This window comes from Anarrhichthys ocellatus, unplaced genomic scaffold (assembly GCF_004355925.1).
Source record: "Anarrhichthys ocellatus isolate YVR2014 unplaced genomic scaffold, GSC_Weel_1.0 scaffold87, whole genome shotgun sequence".
In the NCBI taxonomy this organism is placed as follows: Eukaryota; Metazoa; Chordata; class Actinopteri; order Perciformes; family Anarhichadidae; genus Anarrhichthys; species Anarrhichthys ocellatus.
The window spans coordinates 1,220,420-1,243,858 of NW_022280117.1; the positions used below are offsets into that span (position 1 = coordinate 1,220,420).

The 23,439-nt window shown below is 44.3% G+C and overlaps 3 protein-coding genes across 5 annotated transcripts; 2 read left to right on the forward strand and 1 right to left on the reverse strand.

Moving 5' to 3' along the window:
* Positions 1–221: 221 nt before the first annotated feature.
* ppwd1 (peptidylprolyl isomerase domain and WD repeat containing 1) lies at positions 222–4,283 on the forward strand. Its single transcript, XM_031875178.1, has 11 exons — positions 222–402; positions 524–626; positions 783–886; positions 1,005–1,125; positions 1,220–1,667; positions 1,764–1,954; positions 2,102–2,291; positions 2,418–2,599; positions 2,688–2,769; positions 2,849–3,031; positions 4,061–4,283. The coding sequence occupies exons 1-11, from the start codon at positions 270–272 to the stop codon at positions 4,202–4,204; spliced, it is 1,881 nt and encodes a 626-aa protein (XP_031731038.1). The 5' UTR covers positions 222–269; the 3' UTR covers positions 4,205–4,283.
* Positions 4,284–4,357: 74 nt separating this feature from the next.
* trim23 (tripartite motif containing 23) lies at positions 4,358–9,384 on the reverse strand. Its single transcript, XM_031875179.1, has 11 exons — positions 9,242–9,384; positions 8,467–8,629; positions 8,002–8,123; positions 7,639–7,917; positions 7,382–7,564; positions 7,064–7,279; positions 6,800–6,934; positions 6,584–6,713; positions 6,376–6,486; positions 5,918–6,042; positions 4,358–5,751 (listed from the first exon to the last, which is right to left on the reverse strand). Exons 1-11 carry the CDS (start codon positions 9,338–9,340, stop codon positions 5,572–5,574), a joined length of 1,743 nt encoding a protein of 580 aa, XP_031731039.1. The 5' UTR covers positions 9,341–9,384; the 3' UTR covers positions 4,358–5,571.
* mzt2b (mitotic spindle organizing protein 2B) lies at positions 9,294–13,952 on the forward strand. Of its 3 annotated transcripts, none has more exons than XM_031875181.1 (6): positions 9,294–9,411; positions 9,954–10,041; positions 10,149–10,337; positions 10,429–10,595; positions 12,116–12,250; positions 12,648–13,952. In XM_031875181.1, the coding sequence occupies exons 3-6, from the start codon at positions 10,162–10,164 to the stop codon at positions 12,800–12,802; spliced, it is 633 nt and encodes a 210-aa protein (XP_031731041.1). In that variant the 5' UTR covers positions 9,294–9,411; positions 9,954–10,041; positions 10,149–10,161; the 3' UTR covers positions 12,803–13,952. The 3 variants fall into 3 exon arrangements, with proteins under 3 accessions (XP_031731041.1, XP_031731040.1, XP_031731043.1); XM_031875180.1 differs by having other exon boundaries at positions 9,296–9,411; positions 12,113–12,250; XM_031875183.1 differs by lacking the exon at positions 12,116–12,250 and having other exon boundaries at positions 9,300–9,411.
* Positions 13,953–23,439: the final 9,487 nt, after the last annotated feature.

The window sequence follows — 23,439 nt, forward strand, 5'->3', positions numbered from 1 at the left end:
CTGGAACAACACTAATTTATGTTGGGACCGGTAGAAATACGTGGTGGACGTTGCTGTGTTTATTGCGCGTAAACGTCCCAATTTTATTTCTTAATAAAAATAAAAAAAGAATAATATATATTTTTTCAACATAAATAGTTAACCTAATTCATTTAATATTTTGCTGGTTTTAATATAGTTTGCCTGAAAACCAGTTAGAAATAATTCGAGACTGCGAACGAAACGGAGGTACCGTAATCCAGGAGGGACCACACTGGAGATTGGCAGCAATGGCGGCGGCTGAAAACAATGTGGAACTTAAGCGAAAAGCCGAAGACGACCAGGATGGAGAAGAGAAAGGAGAAGACGACGAGTGGGTCGGACCCATGCTAAACGAAGCTACCACGACTAAGAAAAGAAAAGGTTGGTCTCCGGTAGTTAGATACATCCACACATGTTTGGTTCATACCTGCTAAGCAATGCTAACCATGCTAACCAAACTCCCGCTAACTGTTGTGTGTTTGTGTTTTGTTATTCTCCTCAGTACTCGAGTATGAGCGTGTTTATCTGGAAAACCTCCCCTCAGCTCTGATGTATGAACGGAGCTACATGCACAGAGACGTTATCACACAGATAGTTTGTTCCAAGTAAGTTGTTTTCACAATAAACCTCACCATAGAGCTCTATGGTGTCACAATAAACCTCACCATATGGGACAACTTTATGATGACTACATCTAAACATATTTAAGCAAGTTTGCATTTTATTTATTTGACGTTATTTCAATGTTTTTCTCTTCTCAGGACAGACTTCATTATCACGGCCAGCCAGGATGGCCACGTCAAGTTTTGGAAGAAGAGGGAAGACGAGGGGATAGAGTTTGTCAAACACTTTCGTAGCCATCTCGGTAAGCATTCAGTTTATATTACTGGCTCTCCTGCAGTGCGTTTCAGTGTTTGCTCTTTGCATTGTATCCTCAAATATAACGGTGAGTACTGACTTTGTGTTTTTGGTGTTTCCTGCAGGTGTGATAGAAAGCATTGCAGTCAGCGCTGAAGGAGCTCTTCTCTGTTCTGTCGGCGACGATCAGGCCATGAAAGTATTTGACGTCGTCAACTTTGACATGATCAACATGCTGAAGTTGGGGTGAGTTGTTATTACAGAGTTATTGTATTTCATGTGAACACATAAAGGACAGAATGTTGACTAATGTAACATAATTTTTCTCTCCTCTGTGTAGCTTTCATCCGGGCCAGTCTGAGTGGATCTACAATCCCGGAGATGCCATTTGCGTGGTGGCGTGCTCGGAAAAATCCACGGGGAAGATCTTCGTCTACGACGGACGGGGAGGCAACGAGCCGCTCCACGTCTTCGACAAGATGCACTCCTCGCCGCTGGCCCAAATCCGCCTGAACCCCAAATTTAGAGTCATCGTCTCTGCCGACAAAGCCGGGATGCTGGAATACTGGACCGGCCTCCGGAATGAATTCAGGTTCCCCAAGTATGTGCAGTGGGAATACAAAACGGGCACGGACTTGTATGAATTTGCGAAACACAAAACGTATCCCACCAGCCTCACCTTTTCTACTGACGGGAAGAAGATGGCCACCATTGCCTCGGACAGGAAAGTCCGGATCTTCCGCTTCCTCACCGGGAAACTGATGAGAGTGTTCGACGAGTCGTTAACTGTGAGTTCACGACTCGTAAATAACTTCACATAACTATCGATGTAACATTTATCAATGATGTTCATGATGCTAATCACAGCTGCTTCGTCCTTCCAGATGTTCACAGAGTTGCAGCAGATGAGGCAGCAGCTGCCCGACATGGAGTTCGGGAGGCGGATGGCTGTGGAGAGAGAGCTGGAGAAGGTGGACGGCATCCGACTCACCAACATCATCTTTGACGAGACCGGACACTTCGTGCTCTACGGGACGATGCTGGGCATCAAAGTCATCAACGTGGAAACCAACAGGTACAACCTCAATATCACAGTTCTTCAAGTTCATCCACAATCGTGGTTTAATTGTGCCGCCCTACCTTAAAGACTGTGATCCGTCTGTCCCACTACCTGGATGTGAAGTCTCTAGTTGTGGTCAAATACCAGATAAATGTTCCCCAGGTGTGTGCGGATCCTCGGGAAGCTGGAGAACATCCGTGTGGTGCAGCTCGGTCTGTTCCAGGGCATCGCTAAGGCCAGCAACGTGGCTCCCACGGTGGAGATGAAGGCCTCCGACAACCCCGCCTTGGACAACTTGGAACAGGACCCCACCATCTTCTGCACCGCGTTTAAGAAGAACCGCTTCTACATGGTGAGAGAACACGCCGTTCACGTTTCAGATGTCTACTAGGATAAAATGGGAGGAAGGCGGTTATTCCAGTTAGTTCTACTCCTCTCCGTCTTGATTATCATTGTTTTCTTTCTTTCCTAACGTAAGTTCTCAAAGAGAGAACCCGAGGACACAAAGAGCGCCGACTCGGACAGAGACATCTTCAACGAGAAGCCCTCGAAGGAGGAGGTGATGGCCGCCACGCAGGCTGAGGGCCCCAAGAGAGTGTCTGACAGCGCCATCATCCACACCACCATGGGAGACATCCACATCAAGCTCTTCCCCGTAGAGTACGTTCCGGAGGACATTGTGTCTTTGTTCAGAAGTCTCCTCACACTTTATTAGATACGAACACTGCTTTGCTCTTTGCTTTTATAGATGCCCCAAAACTGTGGAGAACTTCTGTGTTCACAGCAGGAACGGCTACTTCAACGGCCACATATTCCACCGCGTGATCAAGGTCTGCTTCTCTTTGACTCGTCCACCGATCTGACTCCGCTCTCAGCCGGGTCTAACCCTCCGTCTTTGTCGTTGTGCAGGGCTTTATGATCCAGACGGGAGACCCCACGGGCACGGGCATGGGGGGGGAGAGCATCTGGGGGGGAGAGTTCGAAGACGAGTTCCACGCCACGCTGAGGCACGACCGCCCGTACACGCTCAGCATGGCCAACGGAGGCCCCGGCACCAACGGATCACAGTTCTTCGTCACCGTCGTACCGACTGTAAGTCCTTCATGGTCTCCGGTTCAGAGGAGAGACACGAGGCCTCATTCACACACTTAAAATGTGAAAAGTTTTACACACAAATCATCAATATTTCAGTTTGTTCTTTCTCTGCGAACAGATTTAGAACGGCCTCAGAACATGTTTAACAACATCTTCAGAATCAGAATCAGAATCAAAACCGTTTATTGCCAATGTATGTAACATACAAGGAATTTGTCATGGCAGGTGGTGCATTGAACATTGAACAATAATCAACAGTGCAAGAAATAGAAACGTATTAAAATTTACAATAGAATTTAGAACAATAGAATTTAAAAGAAAAGAATTAAAACTATTTTACCTAAAGCAATAGTTTGGGAATTTTGCTTATTTGCTTTCTGGCTGAGAGTTCAATGAGAAGATTGAGAGACTCTCATGTCAGTACTGTAAATATGAAGCTACCGCTAGCTTAGCATAAAGTATATAAACTAGGATACGGCTGGCCGGGTTCTGTCTTAAAGTCAAAAATAATCAGCCTGTAAAGCCCAGTATCCTCTCAGAGGGTTAAAGCACTATGAAACTCTGTGAATGAGCCACTTTTAAGATGCTTTTAACCGCTTACCGTATTAACATCTAGCCACCTTACATACTGATAATGAGAATGCAGTTTTTTGTTATTTTCATCACATTTTTGGTCTTAAATGGAGAGGGCCTGGTGACCCCCGTAAAGTTTTGGCAATCCCTGGTGAGCAAATGAGGAATTAATTGTTTGAAGCTGACTTATCATTTCTCGGTGTTGGAAGTTGTTTAAATAGATCTTGACATTCTGTTGCCTCACTGATAAATGATTTCATTGATGAGGACCTGAGGAAGAACTCTCATGCTCACAACAGTCATTAACTAACGGCTTCAGCTGAGTTTAAAATCCATCAGCGAAGCAGCCTGAAAGAGAAAATGTTATTTTGTTTACCAAATATACATGAAGCTCCTGTGATGTGACGTTTAACAGACGGTGTCATTAATAACTCCTCGCGTTTCGTCTCTCAGCCGTGGCTCGACAACAAGCACACGGTGTTTGGAAGGTGCACTAAAGGCATGGAGGCGGTCCAGAGGATCTCCAACCTCAAAGTGAACCCCAAGACCGACAAACCGTACGAAGACATCAGCATCATCAACATCACCGTGAAGTGATCGTACGTCTTCTTCATGTCCTGTACAGTGATCCTTTTTTTACCAGAATGAGTTATTAAAGAATGTTTGTGGAGCGAGACTCCAGTCAGAGTTATTTGGAGTTTGATAATAATCTAACAAACTGTGAAGAAGAAGCAGCAGCAGCCAGACAGATCAAGTCAGTTAGTTTATTTTACAGCAACAACATTATGAATAATTTACAAAAGCCGTTTAAAGTCCACTGGTAACAAAGGGTTTGATGCGCGTTGTGCTTCTACGTCTCAAAAAAACAAATGTTTTCACAAACTATGTGGAAAGGCTTTTCACGCGTGCATTTTATTAGTATTTTTATACATAGATACGTGTAGTAAACATTACATAGCAATGAATACAGATGAAGTCAAATAATGGGTCCTTAATAACGAGACGAGTGTCAGTGGTCAGGCTGAAAGTTTCACATTACATCATTACTGAAGGCTGTTGATTAAAGGTGTTCCATCTCCTGAACACAAACAAACAGGACATGAATTTGATTATTATATTTGCGGAGAGATTAATCCTCAGTCTAAGAAACAGCAGGTAGTTCATTTGCTCCCAAATAAAAGTGTGTAGTGAGGAAGCAGACGAGTGCATCAGAGGCTCCACAAGAAAACGGAGGCAGAATCGGTGCATTATAAAAAAAAAAAGTAACGTTCCCGCTCATAAATAAGGTTTGCTCTGTAACAGAAAACTCTACCGGTGCGCCATTTCAAGACCAGCTGTGGCATTAAATAGGTTCACACAAACATAACTTAAGAGCCGGTGAAACAGCGACTGCTCACATTAGATGAAGGCGAAGTGTGAACGTTCGCCCGTCAGTTCTCTGTCCCGTCTAAACACACTGAACACAGCTTGAAGGAGGACGTTTCTCAGGATTATGATGTGTTCGAGTATACTGAACCAACAGAAGGTACGTAAATGATACTAACACTACACACTACTCTGCTTTTAGTTAGGATTACCGTCACACATGGAGGTGGTTATGATGAATACCGTGAGATAGGAAGTACAGAGGGAGCGTTGTGATCGCTTTACTGTCGGCTAGCTATAGATGCTAGAAGATCAAAGGTGTTAGAACAAAGAAAAGCTAACGAGTTAAGCTGCCTCACATGAAGCAGGATGGGAGTTTAAAGTCTTAACTCGTGTTTTTGGGGTTTATTTCTCAGGTTTTTGTAGTTCTTGTTCTGATTCGGTGACGTTACAGAAAGTATTTACATCTTTGTTCTCTCTGCCCACATCGGTGCACAAAGAAGGAAGAGATGAGGCTGAAAGCCGCAGTCCTAAAAGGTAATATCAGGTGGAGGGAGAAGCGGTGAGCAGGGCTCGGAGACGGGTTGTTTTTTAAACGGTTAGGCGACGTCCAGGACGCCGGCGGCCACCAGCTGCCTGGAGAGCCAGTCCAGCCCCTCGTGGAGGCCCATCCCGCTGCGGGCGTCGCAGCCCTGGATGTGCCAGCTCCTCCCGCAGCACAGCTTGTGGAGGCTCAGCAGCTCCGTCATCTCCTCCACAGACACAATGCCGGGAACGTCCTGCAGAGAGAGAGAGAGACACACCGATCAGCAACTCGGAGCTCAAGACAACGGATCTACTTTATCAGCCAAGAAATAGACCCAACAGCTGAGATGACTGAGGACAACAAGGCTGAACAAATAAGGGGTTTGTCTCCGTCTACATTTACAGATTTCTTTTCAGTACCTGTTTGTTAGCAAAGATGAGCAACAAGGCGTCTCTGAGCTCTTTCTCCGTCAGTAGTTTGGCGAGCTCACTGTGAGCCTCCATCAGTCGGTCCCTGTGACAGCTGTCGATCACAAACACCACCGCTGCACACAAACAAGAGATGTAAAGATTTAACTTCAGCAGACACACAAGTCAGCTGTCACATTTTAACATGTGATGATGCACAAGAGTTAAGGAGAAAAGAAATTAAGTTCATGTTAAAGTTGATATAAATTATTTCCTGACATTTTTTGGTAGGCTACTACTGAAGTTTCTTGTTAAATTATAACTCAGCTACTAGATTACTGAGCCTATAAAAAGTATTCACAGCTATTTAATTGTCTCAACATTCAATCAAAAGTAGATTTAATGCAACACTTTTTTAAAGCTAATTATCTCAGTGAAGAGAAGGATGTCTTCAAAGTGACCGACTGTACCTTGGGTGTTCAGGTAATAGTGCTTCCAGAGAGGTCTCAGCTTATGTTTTCCACCCACGTCCCAGATGGTGAATTTCAAATTCTTATATTCAACTGTCTCCACATTGAAACCTTTGGAAAAAAAAAGAATAAAAACAGGCTTTATTTAGAAGAAGAAGAGCTTTCTCATTCTCGTGGATTCATTATAAACTATATTAAATGGATTTACCGATGGTCGGGATGGGCTGCATGAACTCGTCTCGTTTCAGCTTGAAGAGGATCGTGGTTTTTCCCGCTCCGTCCAGCCCGAGAGTCACGACGCGGATCTCCATCTTCGGACCGATGTGGACCCTGTTGTCCTGAAAAGCAGAGCACATGTTCCAGTGTTACATACTGGAACAAACTCTTGGGGAGCGCGCTACACGAGTGGACGACTGGTGTGTACTTTAGTGAAGGTGACGGGGATGCCGGCGTCCAGCTGAATGTGATCCGCCAGCTCCATGAACTGGTGCTGCTGCTTCTGAAGCGTCTCCAGCAAACAGTTGATCTCCTGCTTCGCCAGCACGACTCTGCAGTCGTCCTACAATCGGACAGAAGCGGCACGCACACACACGCACACGCACACACACGCGCACACACACACACACCATCGTATCACACGTGCATCAGCCCCGATACTGGAAACCAGTTCAGTGTTCCAGTGTCCTACCTGTTGCAGTGTTTTCTCGCAGTGCATGCAGGCGGTGGAGACCTGCGACAGCAGGATGGTCATGTCCTCCTGCTGCTGCCTCAGCCAGATCAGCCGCTCCCTGACGTGAGCGTCCACCACGCTCAGCGCCATCTCCTCCTGCCGGCACAGAGTCTCGTGGAGGTCCGCGAAGTACGCCCGGACGCAGGACCGAGCGCTCTCTGCCGTGCCGGGGACCTGGAGAAGACATGGGGGGCAGGACGTCAACACCGGGGGGGGGAAGAAAAGGCGCTCTTTTTTTTTTTTTTTACATGAAAGTCCTGCGACCGCATCTCTTACGTGCTCGGTGTGCGCCATGCCGACACCGTCCTCCACTATCTGCTCCCCGCCTTCTATCTGCTGCACGATGCCCACCAGCTTCCTCGAGTACTCGGACACTTCGTCTGTGAAGGTGCGGATGCAGTGAGCCATGTCCAGAATGGACGCACGGATCTGATTCGCTTCAGACTCGAGAACAGCGTGCTGAAAAGAAAAAAGGACAACATGAGCTTGTCCTCTTTGGATTAAGGGTCTCCAACACGCGGACCGTAGCTCACCTTGTGTCCCTGGTGCTTGCCGTACTCCTTGCACACGCAGCACATGAGCGGCCCCGACTGACAGGCCTCCTCCAGGCAGACGAACTCGATGGCGTGGACCTGGTGCTGGTGGCACAGGGTCTTCTCGTGCGGCTTGTCGGCAAGCGGCACCCGGCGGTGTTTGGCCAGCGTGCGGGTGGAGTGGGTGAGCTGGGAGCACTCGGCACACAGGTGGGTGGCGCACACGGTGCAGTACATGGAGGCCGTGTGGCTCTCGTCCTCGTCACACCGGATTATACACTAGTTGGGGGGAAAAAGGGGGAGAATGGTGAGCGAGAGGTGCGAACGTAGACGTGTCCATCGGATAAATATCGGTTGGCTTACTTCTCCCATGCCTTTCAGGGCGTCCTCCGCCAGCCCCGACTGGTTGCTCGCTCCATTCTGGAGTCGCTCCAGGAGTTCAAGCAGAGCAAAGTTCTTCTTCAGACCCCAAACTCCAGAATCACCTACAAAAATGTGTCAAAAAAGAAGAAGATTAAAAAGGTGAAAACAGTTCCAACCTCAAAACAAAGAAAACACCAACTTAAATATGTTTTGTAGCAGTTATTTTGTCCAACCTACACGTAACTTTTGACAACTTTCCAGGGCTTTTTAATCAGTATGTTTGAATTCAAAGTGACAAAAAAGTCACAACATGTTGTGTTTAAGGTTCTCTGTTGGTTCTGGGATTTTTGTGCTGTGATGGTTTGACAAGTCAAGAGAAGACGCACTAGTTATCTGGAGTCCTGAAGCAGCAGAAACTGGTTCACATCATCCTTTTTAACTGGTAACGGATGTTTTCAGACTCACCCAGCTCGGTGACCTGTCTGTCGAAGGGGCAGCGGACCGCCCGGCCGTGGAGGGGCAGCCGGGTGAGGCAGTCGTGGCACACGGTGTGACCACAGAGGAGGAGACGAGGGACCTTGTCTCCCTGGAGAGAGAAGACGTCCTCACACACTCCACACTCCAGCACCTGTGGGTGAACACACACACACTTATTGATTTCCACACACATCTTTTGTCTGCGACAGTAACTGGTGCAGAGATAGAAGACATCTTAATTGGCTGGCATTGATTTATGGGAGTTAATTTAAAGGGATGCTCTTCAAGGAGAGTCAAGTAGTTTAAGAGTCACTTTGACTCATAGCATTTCAGATAATTAACCCTTCTGATTTACAGCTGGTGATGTTGACATCTGGTAAACATAATTCAGAGAGCAGATTCTGACGCGCACGCACGCGTCACTGCCACTCAGCGGAGCTGCAGTCGACCTAAATGGCAACCTAAAGCCAGCGACGCCAGCTAACTGTTAGCATACTGGAAGCACAATATTGGGTGTTTTTTGCACGAATATAATAAAAGCTAATCATTAAATAAATGAGTAATACGTATGCACGTAGCTCCTATAGAATCTAGCTGACTGTTTGGCATCCCCAGAGTGACGCCAACGCAGCAGCATTCACCCAAAATCAGAAGCCACGAAGAAGAGGCTGCTGTCGAGCCTTTCGTGCAAACAACAACAACGATAAATCACTGCAAACGTAACGCATATGTAGATTTTTTTTTTTGTGACAATATTAACGACCTTCACCGAGCCTCCGTGAGCTCCCCTCCCGTGTCGGATACAGGGCTCCATCGTCGCTAAGGCGCCCTGCTTGTTTATTCCTGCTGCGGCAGCGGCCATTCTTGGACGACAGCGTAGAGGGCTGAGCAGGTGCGAGAGGACAATCCCGCAAGTACTTCCGGTTTCGCTCGGTGAGCCATACGATGCCGTTCTTTCGTCTTTTGTGTTTTTCTTTACTTGTAAGAACACAATGTACTGATCCTTATTGTGTCATACATTTGATTGTATTGGTACGATGCCGATAATGTTACGTTCATATTGTACTAGATTTATTTATTTATTTTTTAGATAAAGTATTTTATATATTTTGGAAATTCAAAAACAACATTTTACTAAATATGAAGGTTTAAAGAAAAATCGTTTTAATTTTTAATGTAAACGTGTTTAGTTATTCACGTAAAGATATCAACTTTAATTTAGGATTTAATAAAGTTATTGTACTAGAAACTTTGCTATCCCATCTACATCCTGCTTTGAAGCGCATGCGCAGTGCCACAAAGTCAATCTTTGACTATTTAGCTGACTCATATCGAAATACTTTCCCCAACACTGATGAAAAGACATCGTAATTTGGTTATATTCGGTTAAATACTCCGTAAAAAAATAAATATTGTGCTGACTACAAGTACCAAAGGACAACACGGTTTGTCTAATGTTGATGACGTAATTACAGCGCGCCTCGCCTTGGCACCAGCAAGCAAGAAGGAACTGTTGTGGCGAATGAGACTCTTTAACGTTGACCCGTCAGCGCTCATTTAACGGTAGGTGTTTTATATTTTAACTAAAATAGTTGTTGAGCTTGTTTTTATTACATATTAATTCACCTTATTTATTGTTATTTATTCCTCCCATCCACGTCCAATCCAAGTACCCGCCCACTGATGTCTCAACAACCGCAGCAGACGTTGCCCTCCGCCCCAGACTCTCCCGCGCTGGTGGTCACCAGTAACGTGCAGAAATATGCCGTCAAGAAGAAGAAAGTCCTCAGTGCTGAAGAAGCTGAGCTGTTTGAGCTAACTCAGGCTGCAGGCATCACTGTGGACCAGGAGGTCTTCAAGTAAGAGTCGTATAATTTGCAGGAAAACGTGGATACGGAGCAATGGATCCTGGTTTTTACTTTCTTGTCCGCCTCTTCTTTCCCTCATCAGGATCATAGTGGACCTGTTAAAGATGAACGTGGCTCCTCAGGCGGTCTTCCAGACTCTGAAGGCGATGTGTGCGGGTCAGAGGGTCGCCGAAGGCTGCGGTGTTGGGGAGTCTTCAACCGTCTCCCACGCCGCCGTCGGCACCACCACAGCACCTACAGAGGCCAGAGGTCAGTGTCTGCAGAGGGATCAGAGAGAGTATTCAGGGTCCAGGGTCAAGAAAAACTAGCACGGCAGACAGGGAGGTCCGCACACAGCAAAGCACAGGCGTGCGTCACTGATACCACTAAAGTAGGTTACGTTAAAGTACAAAATGCAGTGTTTGTGGTTGAAGCTAAGGACCAATCAGCTCTTTGATCAGGCGTTTCCCATCATGCCTTTGGTCTTGCAGTCGGCGGAGAGCAGCTGAGTTAGACGTCTCTTTCCCAATGTAAGTCTATGGGAAGAAGTCTTTTTTTGGGGCTCAATGGCATCACATGATGGACCTGGAAGTTGGGGGCTTGGTCCGGATCAAGTCGGACACAAATCTACCCAGCATGCATTGTGCGGTGACTTGCAGTGATCAGTTCTGTGCAGGCCTGACTCATCTTGAACGAGTCTACTGTGTATAGAGTTAGTATGTAGTATGAAACATGCACACTACTTTCTAACAATCCCACAATGCATTGTGTTGGAATTTATAGATGTGAACATTTTGAGACTTACACGTATCAATTAAGGCACAAAATGATGATTCATAATCATGTCAGAGGGTTGGTTGTATAGGGAGATGTCGGTACCAACGATTTCAATAAACCACTGCAGAGCCCTCCTGTACTGGGCTGTGTACGTTCCACGCCATTTCATACTGTTTCCATTCAGGAAGCTTTCTGTTGCTCCTCTGTAAGAGTTAACAATAGCTTAGGGAACACTGGAATTTGGCCTTCAAAGGTTTCCTTAAGAAATGCATCTGTTTATAAGCTCTTTTTTCACCAGGGTGGATTTGTGTCCGTTGAATTCACAGCCAAAGCGTCACAGGAATGGAAATATTACATTGCATTTCTCTGCAACATCAAGGGGAAATGTCTGCAGTGAAAAGTGTTGCTGGTCGTATACTTATTGGGAATATACTACGTTTGATTTGTAATATTTCCTTTTATTTGGCTAAATTAAGCGTCCTGCAAATCTCCCTTTACTTCCCTGTTGCTTCTCTCAAAAGTTAGAATCAGTGAGAAAATAAATAACACAAACTGCGACGAATGGAAACATCTCTGCTTCCTGACACCACGGTATTCGGTGCTGGAGAGAGTCTGTGTCTGCGCATCACTTTCCTACCGAGTGAAAAGAGCTCAAGGTCTGAAAGGTTCAGGCTCGCAGCTTTTCACAACAAAGTGTTACGACGACTTCAAGAGGTTTTTAGAATCTTTTCTTTTCACCTTTACCTTTCAGTTTGCTCTCGCTATTCTTCCTCTGCTCTTTGCTTCTCACTTCCCTTCTCGAGCATGTGAAATATTCACATTCCTTCACTTAAGTACTGAACACACTGTAGTCCTAATTCCCCCCCATCTTCACTCCACCCCAAAGTGAGGTTTTCCACCTTGATGGAGGTGAACTGCAGATGGAGGATAAAGATGTAGATGGTCATGTGTGCTTGCTTTCTAATTTCCTTTTCTATCCCCCGTTGAATTCTGCTTCCTGTTTACTGAAGAAGAGGACTCTTTGGTTTCTGGAAAGAGCCCTAAGCCTTCTACAGCCGCCCCCTCAGCGTCTGGCTCCAGGGCCACAAGAGTCAACACTAAGATTGTGGTCTACGGCCCCCAAGACGCTAGCTCTCCTCACTCTCAAGGTCCCCCACCTGCTGCACCTTGTCCTCCACCTCCATCTGTCTTTATATATCTAGAGGGTTGCATAAATGCATAAACCTCGCTGCATGGACCGGGATCGTGCCATAAAAACGTCTGTCTGTCTGTCTGTCTGTCTGTCTGTCTGTCTGTCTGTCTGTCTGTCTGTCGTCTGTCGTCCGTCCGTTGCAGTGTTGATGTGCAGTTCGGAGTTGGAACAGTTTCCTTTTTTGTCTGTATGTGAAATGCATTACTTAATTTCCATTGTCCACGTTGTGAACCAACGATCACAGTAATTCAGAGCTCCTCTGCTTTCCTTAACCTCGTCTTGTTTCCTTTGCTTTCCTTAACCTGGTCTTGTTTCCTCTGCTTTCCTTAACCTCGTCTTGTTTCCTCTCTTAGTGTCAGCAGTGCGCAGTAAAGCCGGAGCAAGCCACAGCGAGAAGAGCAGAGAGGCTTCCAGCCAGCGAGTGCAGCGGCAGCCGAGCGCCACCAGAGGGCAGAAGACCAAGAGCTCCGGCAGCAGCAGCTCCTCCTCGCAGATAAACTCCACGTGAGGTCAACACCAGACCTCCTGTACATACTTACAACATTTAAGTTTCTCTAGTTTCACTGTGGGCCGTGTTTTGAAGGGTTGGTTCACCGGTTTTATTAGCGCTGCTTACAGCTCAACATTTCAACATATCGACAGTCTCTCCAGGAACAAGGTTCAGATAACGCTGACTCAGGGGTCTTTAAACACTTGTTTACATTTTGGCTAACTGGCCCCATTAAAAGTGTGCCCTGTTAGCTGTTAGCGGTTGCAGTGTAGCTTTCTATGTACAGACAACATTCACTGGATTACTTTAACACTGAGGGGAACTTATAAACATGATGATTCTCAAGTTCAGGCGTAATGAGGAGCATCTTTTTAGAGATTCATCAGCGGTAACGACATCCTCGGAGTGAGTCCTCTAGAAACACGTCTGTGTGGTGAGATATCAGAGCTAAGGGTTCTAAAGTAGCTTCATTACCTTTCACCTCCTGGTTCATAGAGTGCTGCAGGAATGAGGCCTGAAACCCGGTTCCCTCGTCTCGAAGTCGATGCGTTTATTGAATGTGTTTTTGGTTTGATGTCTGTGGTTAAACTTCAGCTGAAGAGATTTTAAAGTTTAGATCTACGACATTAAATACACCCGTAGATATACCTCTGAATCTTTTACGTGTCTTAAAAAAGCCTTTATCTTGATGGTGGAGACGTGAAGTCATGCGACTTTGTTGTGTTTACGTTATAGCCTAACGTTAGCTTAAGATCCAAAATCAAATGGAACAATCCCGTTAGCTTTTTGTTGAGGTAATCAATGTGACGCCAACTCCCTGTTTGACTACAAACATACGTCCTCACTGCAGCACTCTAGTTTTTAAAGGAACTATTTTGGTTCAACAAACTGTTCCAATGGAAACTCAGTGAGGTCTGTGATGAGAGGCTACCTGCATGACTAGATAGAGACAACTGATGTTAACTTAGAAGATGATTCATTTGTTTATTTGGTGAACCAATCCTTTGAAGTTCTAACGTGACGTAAGAAACTCCGTCTGCTCAGATGAAAAGCAGACAGACAAGAACAAAACGTATTCTGACATATTTAGATTTTCTACTGCAAATGTCTGTATTCAATGTGCAACTTTTTTATATAACTATTCATCTCAAATAAATCCAATAACAACAACATACCTCCCTGATTTCATCTTTTTATTGCAAATTGTTTTGTTCGGGAAGCAACAATGTGATTCCTCACTCTGCGTTTTTAGATTTAAAGATCTCCACACATATAAAACATTAAATACTCTTTAAACATCCGCATCTCATTTAAAACCCAGTTATCTCCGAACATGCAACAGATTCTAGAAGCTTTTAACGCCTTTGCATCCCTGACACTTGTATTGTCATAACTGTCTCCACTTCCTGTTGTTTCATGACTTGCACAGAGCGTCGCACTCAGCTACTCACCACGACAACAAAGGGCCTAAAGAAAGCTTTGCTTCTGCAACAATCTACCAGCACAGGTCCGAGTAGTCGCGGTCTGTCTTTCTTCTTCTTCTTCTGTGCGCTGAATGAACAGCTGTTGTGTCTTTACTTCTCGTTGAATGGTTGGAAACACAGCGGGCGCCTCGAGGAATGCAGGTTACTGTGTGATGGAGATGAAAACGAGCGCTCGCTGCTATCGATCTGACTCCACCTGTGATGGTCTAATTGATTTGTGTTCTCTTCTGCCCCGTTGGCTATAAAAGGATCATTTAAAAATGTTTTTTCAAGTGTGGAATTTGATGCTGCTGCCTGAGTGGTTTACCAGCCATCACATGGGGGCAGCAGACGCACACTGCAATTAATATCACCACCCAGTTGAGCCCGATTCTCTCTTTCCTGCTGCTATCATGAATGAGAAGTGAATGTTGGAAACAAAGCGTCTCATTCACAACCAGACTGATGGTCCACCTCTCAGGTGAGGCCGTGTGTTCAGCGGTCTGCAGGGCCTTTCTGTAGCCGCAGGGCCTATATATATAATTTATATTTCCTATTCTTTATGTGGCCGTTTGTCCTGTTTATGAGCCGTTGCCTCTCTGCTCTGCGCTCTGCGCTGATGGCAGCGGGCCTGTAATTGATGGCACCTTATTGCTGTGGTGTAGCAGGTTTAATGGGGCTTGACAGAGCAAGAGAAAGCAGCATGCGACCGGGGAGGGAACTTAACCCTTTTTTCGCTCACACACGAACACCCCGCCCTGCTCGCCTGTTTGCCCCCCCCCCATACTGCACATCAACGCGAGCGAACACAAACGAGAATACAAACAGGGGCCCTCGGTGATTAGCTCGATTCCTCCTGTTATCAGTGGTCACGGTTAATGGAGGTGTGTGTGTGTGTGTGTGTGTGTGTGTGGGGTTCAAGCAGGCCCAGACTCCCCTCTGACTCCACTTCCGTGAAATAAATAAACACTCGCCAGCTGTTGGGTGCTCGCCCCCGTTTTGCTCGGAGGAAACTAAATGTGTTTGACAAAGGTAAACGGCCGGGAATTTATCTCCACACACTGGCTCCCAGGCTGCAGTTCCTCATGTGACCTATAGGGGTCAGTGTGGGTCCAAGCTACCGACCTGCCCCCCCCCCCCCCCCCCCCTACCTTGGATTTCCATAGGCATCCACTCCAGCATTTTTTGGATGTGTTTATTTTGTTATGAGGGAATTTCATGGCTAGCGCAGGCTCCTCCATTAAATAGGGAGTGTTATCCTTCACTCAGGCGCTCCACACACACACACACACACACACACACACTCGTGTGAATGAACGCTGTGTGTGTGTGCACACACACTATATGCACCATTAATCAATAGAGACGATGAAATGATGCTATTGTGCGCGAGGCAGGGCGAGCGGCGCGTTGAATAATGAGCTAGTCAAAGCTGTTGGCAAATCATTAATGTAAGGTGTTGGTCTAAACCAAGTTCTCACACTCGCGCCGTGCGAGCTGTTCCCAGGTGACAAAAAACTGGGGAGAGACACTATTTTAGGAGCCGGTATCACACCTCTCTTTCTTTTCTCTCTTTCTATATATTCCCTACAGAATCTCTTTCTCTGTGAGAGCTCTCGGGCTGGGGTGTGGAGGAATATCATCCTGTTTCTCTCCTCCCTTCTCTCGGGTATTATCCTCTCCTCTGAACTCTTGGTCCACATTTCTCTCTATAAATTTATAGGCCACTTTCCCTCCCTTGTTGTCTCCCTACATTCACTCCCTCCTCTAACCCCTTCACTCTCCATCATCACACCGCCCTCCTCCTCCTCCTCCGCCGCCTCCTCCTCCTCCATCACCCTCCTTGCCAGGCTTGCTGCAGATTGGCTATTTCCTGCACGCGCCCAGTAGAGCCCTTATCAGAGGTAAAGTGCTGATTGTTGGTCTGTCTCTCAGGCTGACTGACAGCTGGGGCCGCGCTGCTGAAATGCCTGATTTGGTCAATGTTTGTCTGTGGGTCCTTATCTCCACACCTTATATTAACTGCCTTGACAGTTTGTGCAGGCAGTCTCTCTCCATCTTGTTTCTCCCCCACACCTCCACCTCCCTCCGTCCTCTGTCTCTGTCTCCATTCACTCCTCTATACTCTCTGCTATAGTCTTCCAACCAGCAGCTAAACACTCTCCTCCTCCTCCATCATCATTCTTCCTCTTGTAGTCGGATCAGCAGCTTAAGCACCGTAAACGTCGCTTTAGTTCCTGTTTATTTCTTTTTCTTTACTGTTCGTGGCCGTGCAGATATTTTTTGGTTTTTGAAATATCCATCTCTGCCATTCCTGAATTAAATTGCATTTTTGTTCGTCACAGCGTCTGAAGAACGTATGAATAATAGTAATAAGTATTATTGGTGTGTTTGATTATCCAGAGTAACGGGGATGTTGCTGTTTCATTTTTCAAAATGTGGCTTTTGAAAGCGAGGCCAACATTTATAAACACTAAGGTCATGAGTGAAAATCCCCTCAAAGAAAGTCACTAAAATATTTTAATTATTGAAATTTTCACATTTCATTCAGTCAGCGAGGTGTTCATAATGTTTTCTGCAGGTTTTATTGAAATAGAGATGAAATAATCAGCTGCTTCTAAACTAACTGACTGAAATAACAAACAGCGTTGTCTCTGTACTCCCTGTGATGAGTGTGATTACTGAGTTACAGATTCAATCTTACTAACTTTACCAGGACATGATCAGGAATGTATATATTGTATGATGAGAGAAGATAGAACAGCATGTTAAAGCATCATTGTTTTATTCCTCAACATACATATAAAGATGATGTCAAAGGAAGAAATATTCTGAATTTATTCAAATCTGCATACTTTGCTTCTTTTGCTGTCCTAAAGTTGTATAAATTATGACATATTGAGTCTAAAAATACTTGAATCTGCTTGAAAAATGTCTAATTCCAGAGAGAAGTTAGAGGAGCTGCCCTCGGTGTCTCCACCACACACACACACACACTCTCACCTCTATTGTTTTGGGGTGAGGGGAAGAATCTCAGTGACGGAGCAAACATTGATACCGCTGCAGATAAGTGACACGTTTTATTGTGTGAGATTTAACTGAGAAATGTTCTTTGTAAATGAATTGAATAGCTGTTACAAAGAATGCTGCACACAATATACTGTACGTTGTAAAAAAAGCCTCAGAAATCATGACGTATGAAACACAAGTACGTTAAATGATCTCTAAACACCTGCGCTGATTGACAGACGCCTGATAAGATATTTGAAGCACACTTCTAACTACAACTTAAAAAACTTGAAGATGAGTCTAATAATAACCTCTATTTGTCTTCTTGTCAATAAATCCATAGAGCTTCATTAACACACATCACTCTGTCATTGATTGACATGTTTCTTCATCTCTGTATTTATTTTTACTCAATCCCACATTCACCGTCCTGCTGCCACCAACACTCACGAGAAGCACCGTCCATCCCAGTGGCTGCACTTCCAAAGTCTTTAAATGTTTTGTTTTTTCAGTCCAGAACCAGAAGATAATCCATTCTTTATGATTTAATACAGAGAAAAGCTGGAAATATTCATATTTTAGAGGCTGAAGGCAGCATTTCTACCATTTTTTGCATGAAAATAACTTGAATAAGGAATCGCATATCAATAAAATCTGTTAATAAGTGCACAATAAAGGATTATTTAACCCTTATGTTCTCGCTTTAGATCCAGTAAACAGCTTAGTAAACTGTTAATACTTGCACGGTTAACTGCTAATAAATGATGTATTCATATTAGTAAAGCAACAAAAATAATTTAGTAAAGGCTGAACAATGTTGTTAAACTCAATGAATGTGTTTTTATGCTAATTTAAGAAACATATCAGGCTTTTAATAAAGTACTACAAACTGTTAACAAGTTTCAAGAAGATGGTTATAAATGTCTTATAATCTAGCAGTAAATGTGTTCATAATGCTATTATAAACACTTATAAAGTGTTATTATCACATTATAATGTTAATTAGCATCTTAAGTACTTGGAAGGGCTTTATTACCTGTTAACTAACGCTTATTACAAGGACCTTTAATATAAAGCTTTATCAATAGGTGCTGATTATTTTTCTCTTGATCAATAATCGATTAATTGATTGAATTATTATTATTTAGCCTTTTTAATGAAGTAAAGTTATAGTTTTAAGACCTTTTTAATGATTTACATTTTCAGTAGGAACCTGTAGAACTGGAACTGTGCATGATCTCTTTAAAATAAAATAAAATAAAGTAAAATATATATATTAATGAACCAATGAGCCTGGAGCTGAGAGCCACAGACAGGAAGTCAGAAATATTGAGAGACGTTCTTTTCAGGGACTTGTTGACAATAACACAGAATAGTGTCCGTCCTCGACCTTTAACATTGAGTTGAGTTCACAATGAGCTAGCAATACCTCGAAGTGACTGTAATTACCAAGGTAAATAAACAGTACTGACAACAGTTAATCCACACACACACACACATAGAGAATCTGAAGCTCTAATCGACAGAGACCGAAGAAGTAAACACGGCCTCTTAAGCGTTATTTATTTATTCACTTTATTAGCAAGAGGCTGTTCATTCCGTCTGTTAATGGCAGCTGTGGGAACGAATAGAGTTCACATTCACTTGGACCCCTATAGTGTGGCAGCCTGTCAGGTTGCCCACACACACACACACACACACACACACACACACACACACACGTGTAAACCCTTGTGCACAACAGGCGAGACGCTCTGCACAGCTGCCTGCGAGGTGCGTCTCAGATTAATTGTTTTCTGAAATCGCTGAAGTTGGGTGTTACTGTAGAAAGGTGCCTCGGAGCTACGTCAACAGTCTGCTCTGTTGTGACTATATGAGGTGTGACACGACTGTTTTGAACTCGGTGACTATCGGATGTTAATTCACTCATTCTGTGTTCCCTCATCGGGTTTGATTTCTGCAATTCCAGCACATAACAGGACCTCAGCAGGTCACGTGATCTCTGCCTCCTCCTCCTTCTTCAGGCAGTAGTTGGAACATCAAAGCGTCGGCTACAGTGCGACAAAATTGCACAAAATATTTGCGTACTTTTTTCTGCCCGTGAATGCAGTTTGTTTCATGAAGGTCAACGTGAGAGAGGTTGCTCATTTTCGTCTCTTAATTCCTGTATGTTTTGCGTTTTGGTCATAGACCGTATATGAGAAGGAGACATAGTCGTTGTGACGTCGCCATCTTGGATTACGGCCATCGCCATCTTGGCTTTTTGCAACCAGTAAACAGAAGTGACCATATCTGGACTGAGGAGGAGTGACGTAGAGACGCAGTATACGTCTCTAGTAGCAACCTGTCAATCACTGTGTAGCCCCGCCCTAAAGCATCCCCTGCTTTATGGTCTGTGTGACTCTAAATGGACCATAATGTACTAAATGAACATCATGCTGTATTGAAGAAGACTTGAAACTAGAGATTGAGACCATAAACTCATGTTTACAATGTTTACTGAGGTAATAAATCAAGAGAGAAGTAGAGTCATTTTCTCATAGACTTCTATGCAACCAGAGGAGTCGCCCCCTGGTGGACACTAGAGAGAATGCAGCTTTAACACATGAAGCATTGGCTTCACCCGTCAGAGCCGGAGCCTGCCGCCTGGTTGTGCTGTGGTAAATAAAGTTGTATATGTATAGCTCCTTTCTAGTCTTCCGACCACACTGGTCAGCATTCAGCCATTCACACACATTCATACACTGCCATGCAAGGTGCCCATCAGGACTTATTCTAGTTCACCGTCACGCTCATTCGTACACAGATGGCTCAGCCTTCTGGAGCAATTTGAGGTTAAGTGTGTTGCCCAAGGACACATCGACATGGACGGGAGGATCCGGGGATCGAACCGCCGATCTTCCAATTGTACCTCTGAGTGGTGTGGCTCATTGTGATGCTATCTGTCCCCCTTTTGTATGTGAAATCATTAACTAGCCGCCCATCTTGACCAGGACTCGCTGGTAGAAGAGATATTAGCTGCGTTCCAAATATACACTATTTATTTTTACTCTTACGTACTGCAGCCTTACAAAGTACTGCTGCATGCAGTATACATTCAATCAGGACAAACTACTTTGTCATAACATTGCATCTTGAATGACTAGTATGTCCTAATTGTGTGCAGCACACGTACTTTGTCTGAGCAGCTGCAGTACGTTATGAAAGTAAAAAGAAAAAGTATTTGATGTGGAACTCAACACACATCTTGTTTCATTAACACCCTGATTAAGAGTGATGTGCATCTTTTTGACAAAGTGGTTCTTTATAAAAAAGTATGTTGTATTACATTAAACCTATTATAGAAATGTTTAGAATACGCAATACCTAAAGAATTGGGGAAACAATGGAATTATCATTTTAAGCTTAATTGTTACCGGTTGTGGAACCGAACTAAGTACTCAGGAATTTTGAGGTACTTTACTGGAGTATTTCTATTTCATGCTACTTTATACTTCATGTCTGAGGGAAATATGCCTGTAATTACAACACATATGACCTCATGAAATATGATGCTTTTTTATAGATTAAAATAGCTAAAAGTTGAACAAAGTAGCTCCACTTGACCAACTACAACAGTAAAATACTCCGTACACATTAATAATCCCATGATATGTACAATAACAGTACAGCAGGTGTAGGGGTCCATTCTGCTGCGTTGAGGACGTTGATACTTTATGTACTTTTAGCTAATAATACATTCATGCGTACATGTACTGCAGGACTTTTACACTATTCTTCTACTTCAGTAAGGAATCCGAATACTTCCTAAACGCTCCCCTCTGCTCTCGGAACTTCTTTTTCACTGTTTTCTGACATTTTCAAGGCTAAATAATTAATTAAGTAAGCAGCTGTCACATTTCTTGTAGGCGTGTAGCTCCAGAGTGAGGACACTGAGGACGACACTTTTTGCATGATTTCTTGTCAAAATGTTGTGAGAGTGCTGAGGGGCGATCTCAGTATTTCCAAAACGCTGCCTGAGATGTGCTGTTTACTTTAATGAAGTCCGTCTGAAGCGCATTGTTACTCCGGGAAGAGTACGTGTGAGAGCTGTTAGAAGAAGCCGAGGTGCACAATAACTGTGCTGTGGATTATGAGTCGCTAATTGTCGACGAACGAATAAACAGGGAAAAAAAGAGAAGTTTAATCATTTCCCAATTAAGACACTTCCAAAGATGTTTAGTGTGCATGTGTGTGTTACAGATCTTCAAATTCCTTTTAATTAAGGCAGAGACAGAGGTTACTAGTCTATCTGTGTCTCCGTTTGATTTCATGGATTTTCTATTCTTTGTATTTAAACTGTGAAGATTTTTAATTCCCTTTAATTATGCGTATTAATACACCTCCAGTTTACAGTTTGGAACTTTTAAACCTGTTGAGTTGGAATCGTTTTTTTCCTGGAAGCATTGTGTTTTTTGTGGCACATGTGTTTGCTTGTGGAATGCAAAGAAACTGGAGCAGAAGAACAAACAACAATCAAATGCTGTGTATTTAGTTTTCTTTATGTCAGTTTTCTTTTGTCTTCATTTTAATTGTTTGTTGAGTGAGAACTATCGCAGCACGTTCAGCACGCTGAAAGTTTTATATTTCAACTTTGCTTGTGTGTGAGCTTCCACTGGTGTGTGTGTGTGTGTGTGTGTGTGTGTGTATACCTCTCCAGGTGTGTGCGGGACAGCCTCCCCCCCCCCCCTGAGGAATCCATCATATGTCACTGGTGTTATGTCATGTCACAGCTTTGACTCGCTGACAAAACACCAGCAGAGTATTTTGCATGTGTAAAGGCAGATTATGTAAAAAAAAAAACATTTTTGCCACATGTTTTGACCCTGGTTTATCTACACGTGCATGCATGTGTGTGTGTGTGTGAACATGGTTTTGTACTGTATGGCGTCCTGTGCATGTGTTGGCCGTGCACCCCGACAGACTGCTGTGCTGCTCGCCCATTGTGTCGGCCTCTCACACACTGGGTTCTCTGGAATAATGCCAACAACTACCCCCATTGTACCGGCTCTGAAAGGACTGAAAGAGCTCTCTCTCAGACACACACATACACACACACACACACACATTCACCTGTCTGTCAAACCATATGGCAAAAGCCATACAATTACCCTATAACATGATGAATATTTACATACACTGCTGATCCTGTTGAGGTTAATGCCGTTTTCATTCAGCTCCTTTTTGTACCTCAGTGATCCGAACGTGTCCACGCCGTCGCACCTGAATTTAGAAGTTTGCAATTAATTTGAGACCTGACAGTTTATTAATGAAGGAAGGGGCTTGCTGGTGTCTCGGTGGGCTGCCGGACGAACAATGTGGCTGCAGTGTTGTGGTTTTGTATCGGGGGCCATGGCTAACCTGATGCAATCATCCTCTCATCTCCACCGGCTCTTCATTAAAACGTTAAACAGACAATTTAATCTGTCCGTGTTTTGAGATATCTCTCTTTGAGATTTCTGCTTCTACTTCAATCCAGTGGTGGTGAAAGGAATTTGGGTTTCTTTGGTCAAAGGTGCATCTTTTCAGAAACAGTTTCCAGGTCTGGATAATCCACAAAGCTCACTGTTCACTGGAACTTCTTTCAAGCACAGAACTAGTCCCGAAATGTAAATTGTTGATGTAGACGTGTTGAATCCTACGTTCCTTCAGTAGAAAGTTAGCTTTACAATGCTGCGATGGGTCAGATGCGGAAAACTGGATTAGCTAGAAGACTGTACTCAGTAGAGTTCAGATCTCCTCCAGGTGTGTCTCCCTCTCCCAAATAAAGGGCGAGGCTAACAAAAACAGGGATCAACTCCTATCGTTCCCAACTTTAGTGGATCAAAACATATCGGGTGGAATTAATCTGCAGATGTTCCGGTTCAAAATGAGACCAAACCTCTCTACAGATGTCAGTTGTGGAGCCACGACAAAGGCCAAAATCACTTGCGGCCGATATCGGCCGGTTAAGAGGAGCGAGGAGTCGGCGGCCAACGACGATACAGAACAGTCAGTACAGGAGATGTTTCAAAATAACGTTGTGAATCACTGCAACCACAAAAGGTCTTTGAACATACAGTCACAGATGAGCACAGAAAATATATTAGGCCGATGGGTCCAGTAGGATGTGAGATTAATCGCGGACAGACGGACACACACACA

Excerpts from the sequence above, each read along its gene's own strand:
- ppwd1 (XM_031875178.1), top strand. The coding sequence starts at position 270 with ATGGCGGCGGCTGAAAACAATGTGGAACTTAAGCGAAAAGCCGAAGAC. Across the intron at positions 887-1,004 it reads ACACTTTCGTAGCCATCTCG|GTGTGATAGAAAGCATTGCA; the intron begins GTAAGCATTCAG and ends TGTTTCCTGCAG. Across the intron at positions 3,032-4,060 it reads TCGTCACCGTCGTACCGACT|CCGTGGCTCGACAACAAGCA; the intron begins GTAAGTCCTTCA and ends TTCGTCTCTCAG.
- trim23 (XM_031875179.1), bottom strand. The coding sequence starts at position 9,340 with ATGGCCGCTGCCGCAGCAGGAATAAACAAGCAGGGCGCCTTAGCGACG. Across the intron at positions 7,280-7,381 it reads GCATGGCGCACACCGAGCAC|GTCCCCGGCACGGCAGAGAG; the intron begins GTAAGAGATGCG and ends TGTCTTCTCCAG. Across the intron at positions 5,752-5,917 it reads TCATCTTTGCTAACAAACAG|GACGTTCCCGGCATTGTGTC; the intron begins GTACTGAAAAGA and ends CTCTCTCTGCAG.
- mzt2b (XM_031875180.1), top strand. The coding sequence starts at position 10,162 with ATGTCTCAACAACCGCAGCAGACGTTGCCCTCCGCCCCAGACTCTCCC. Across the intron at positions 10,338-10,428 it reads GTGGACCAGGAGGTCTTCAA|GATCATAGTGGACCTGTTAA; the intron begins GTAAGAGTCGTA and ends TTCCCTCATCAG. Across the intron at positions 10,596-12,112 it reads AGCACCTACAGAGGCCAGAG|AAGAGGACTCTTTGGTTTCT; the intron begins GTCAGTGTCTGC and ends TGTTTACTGAAG.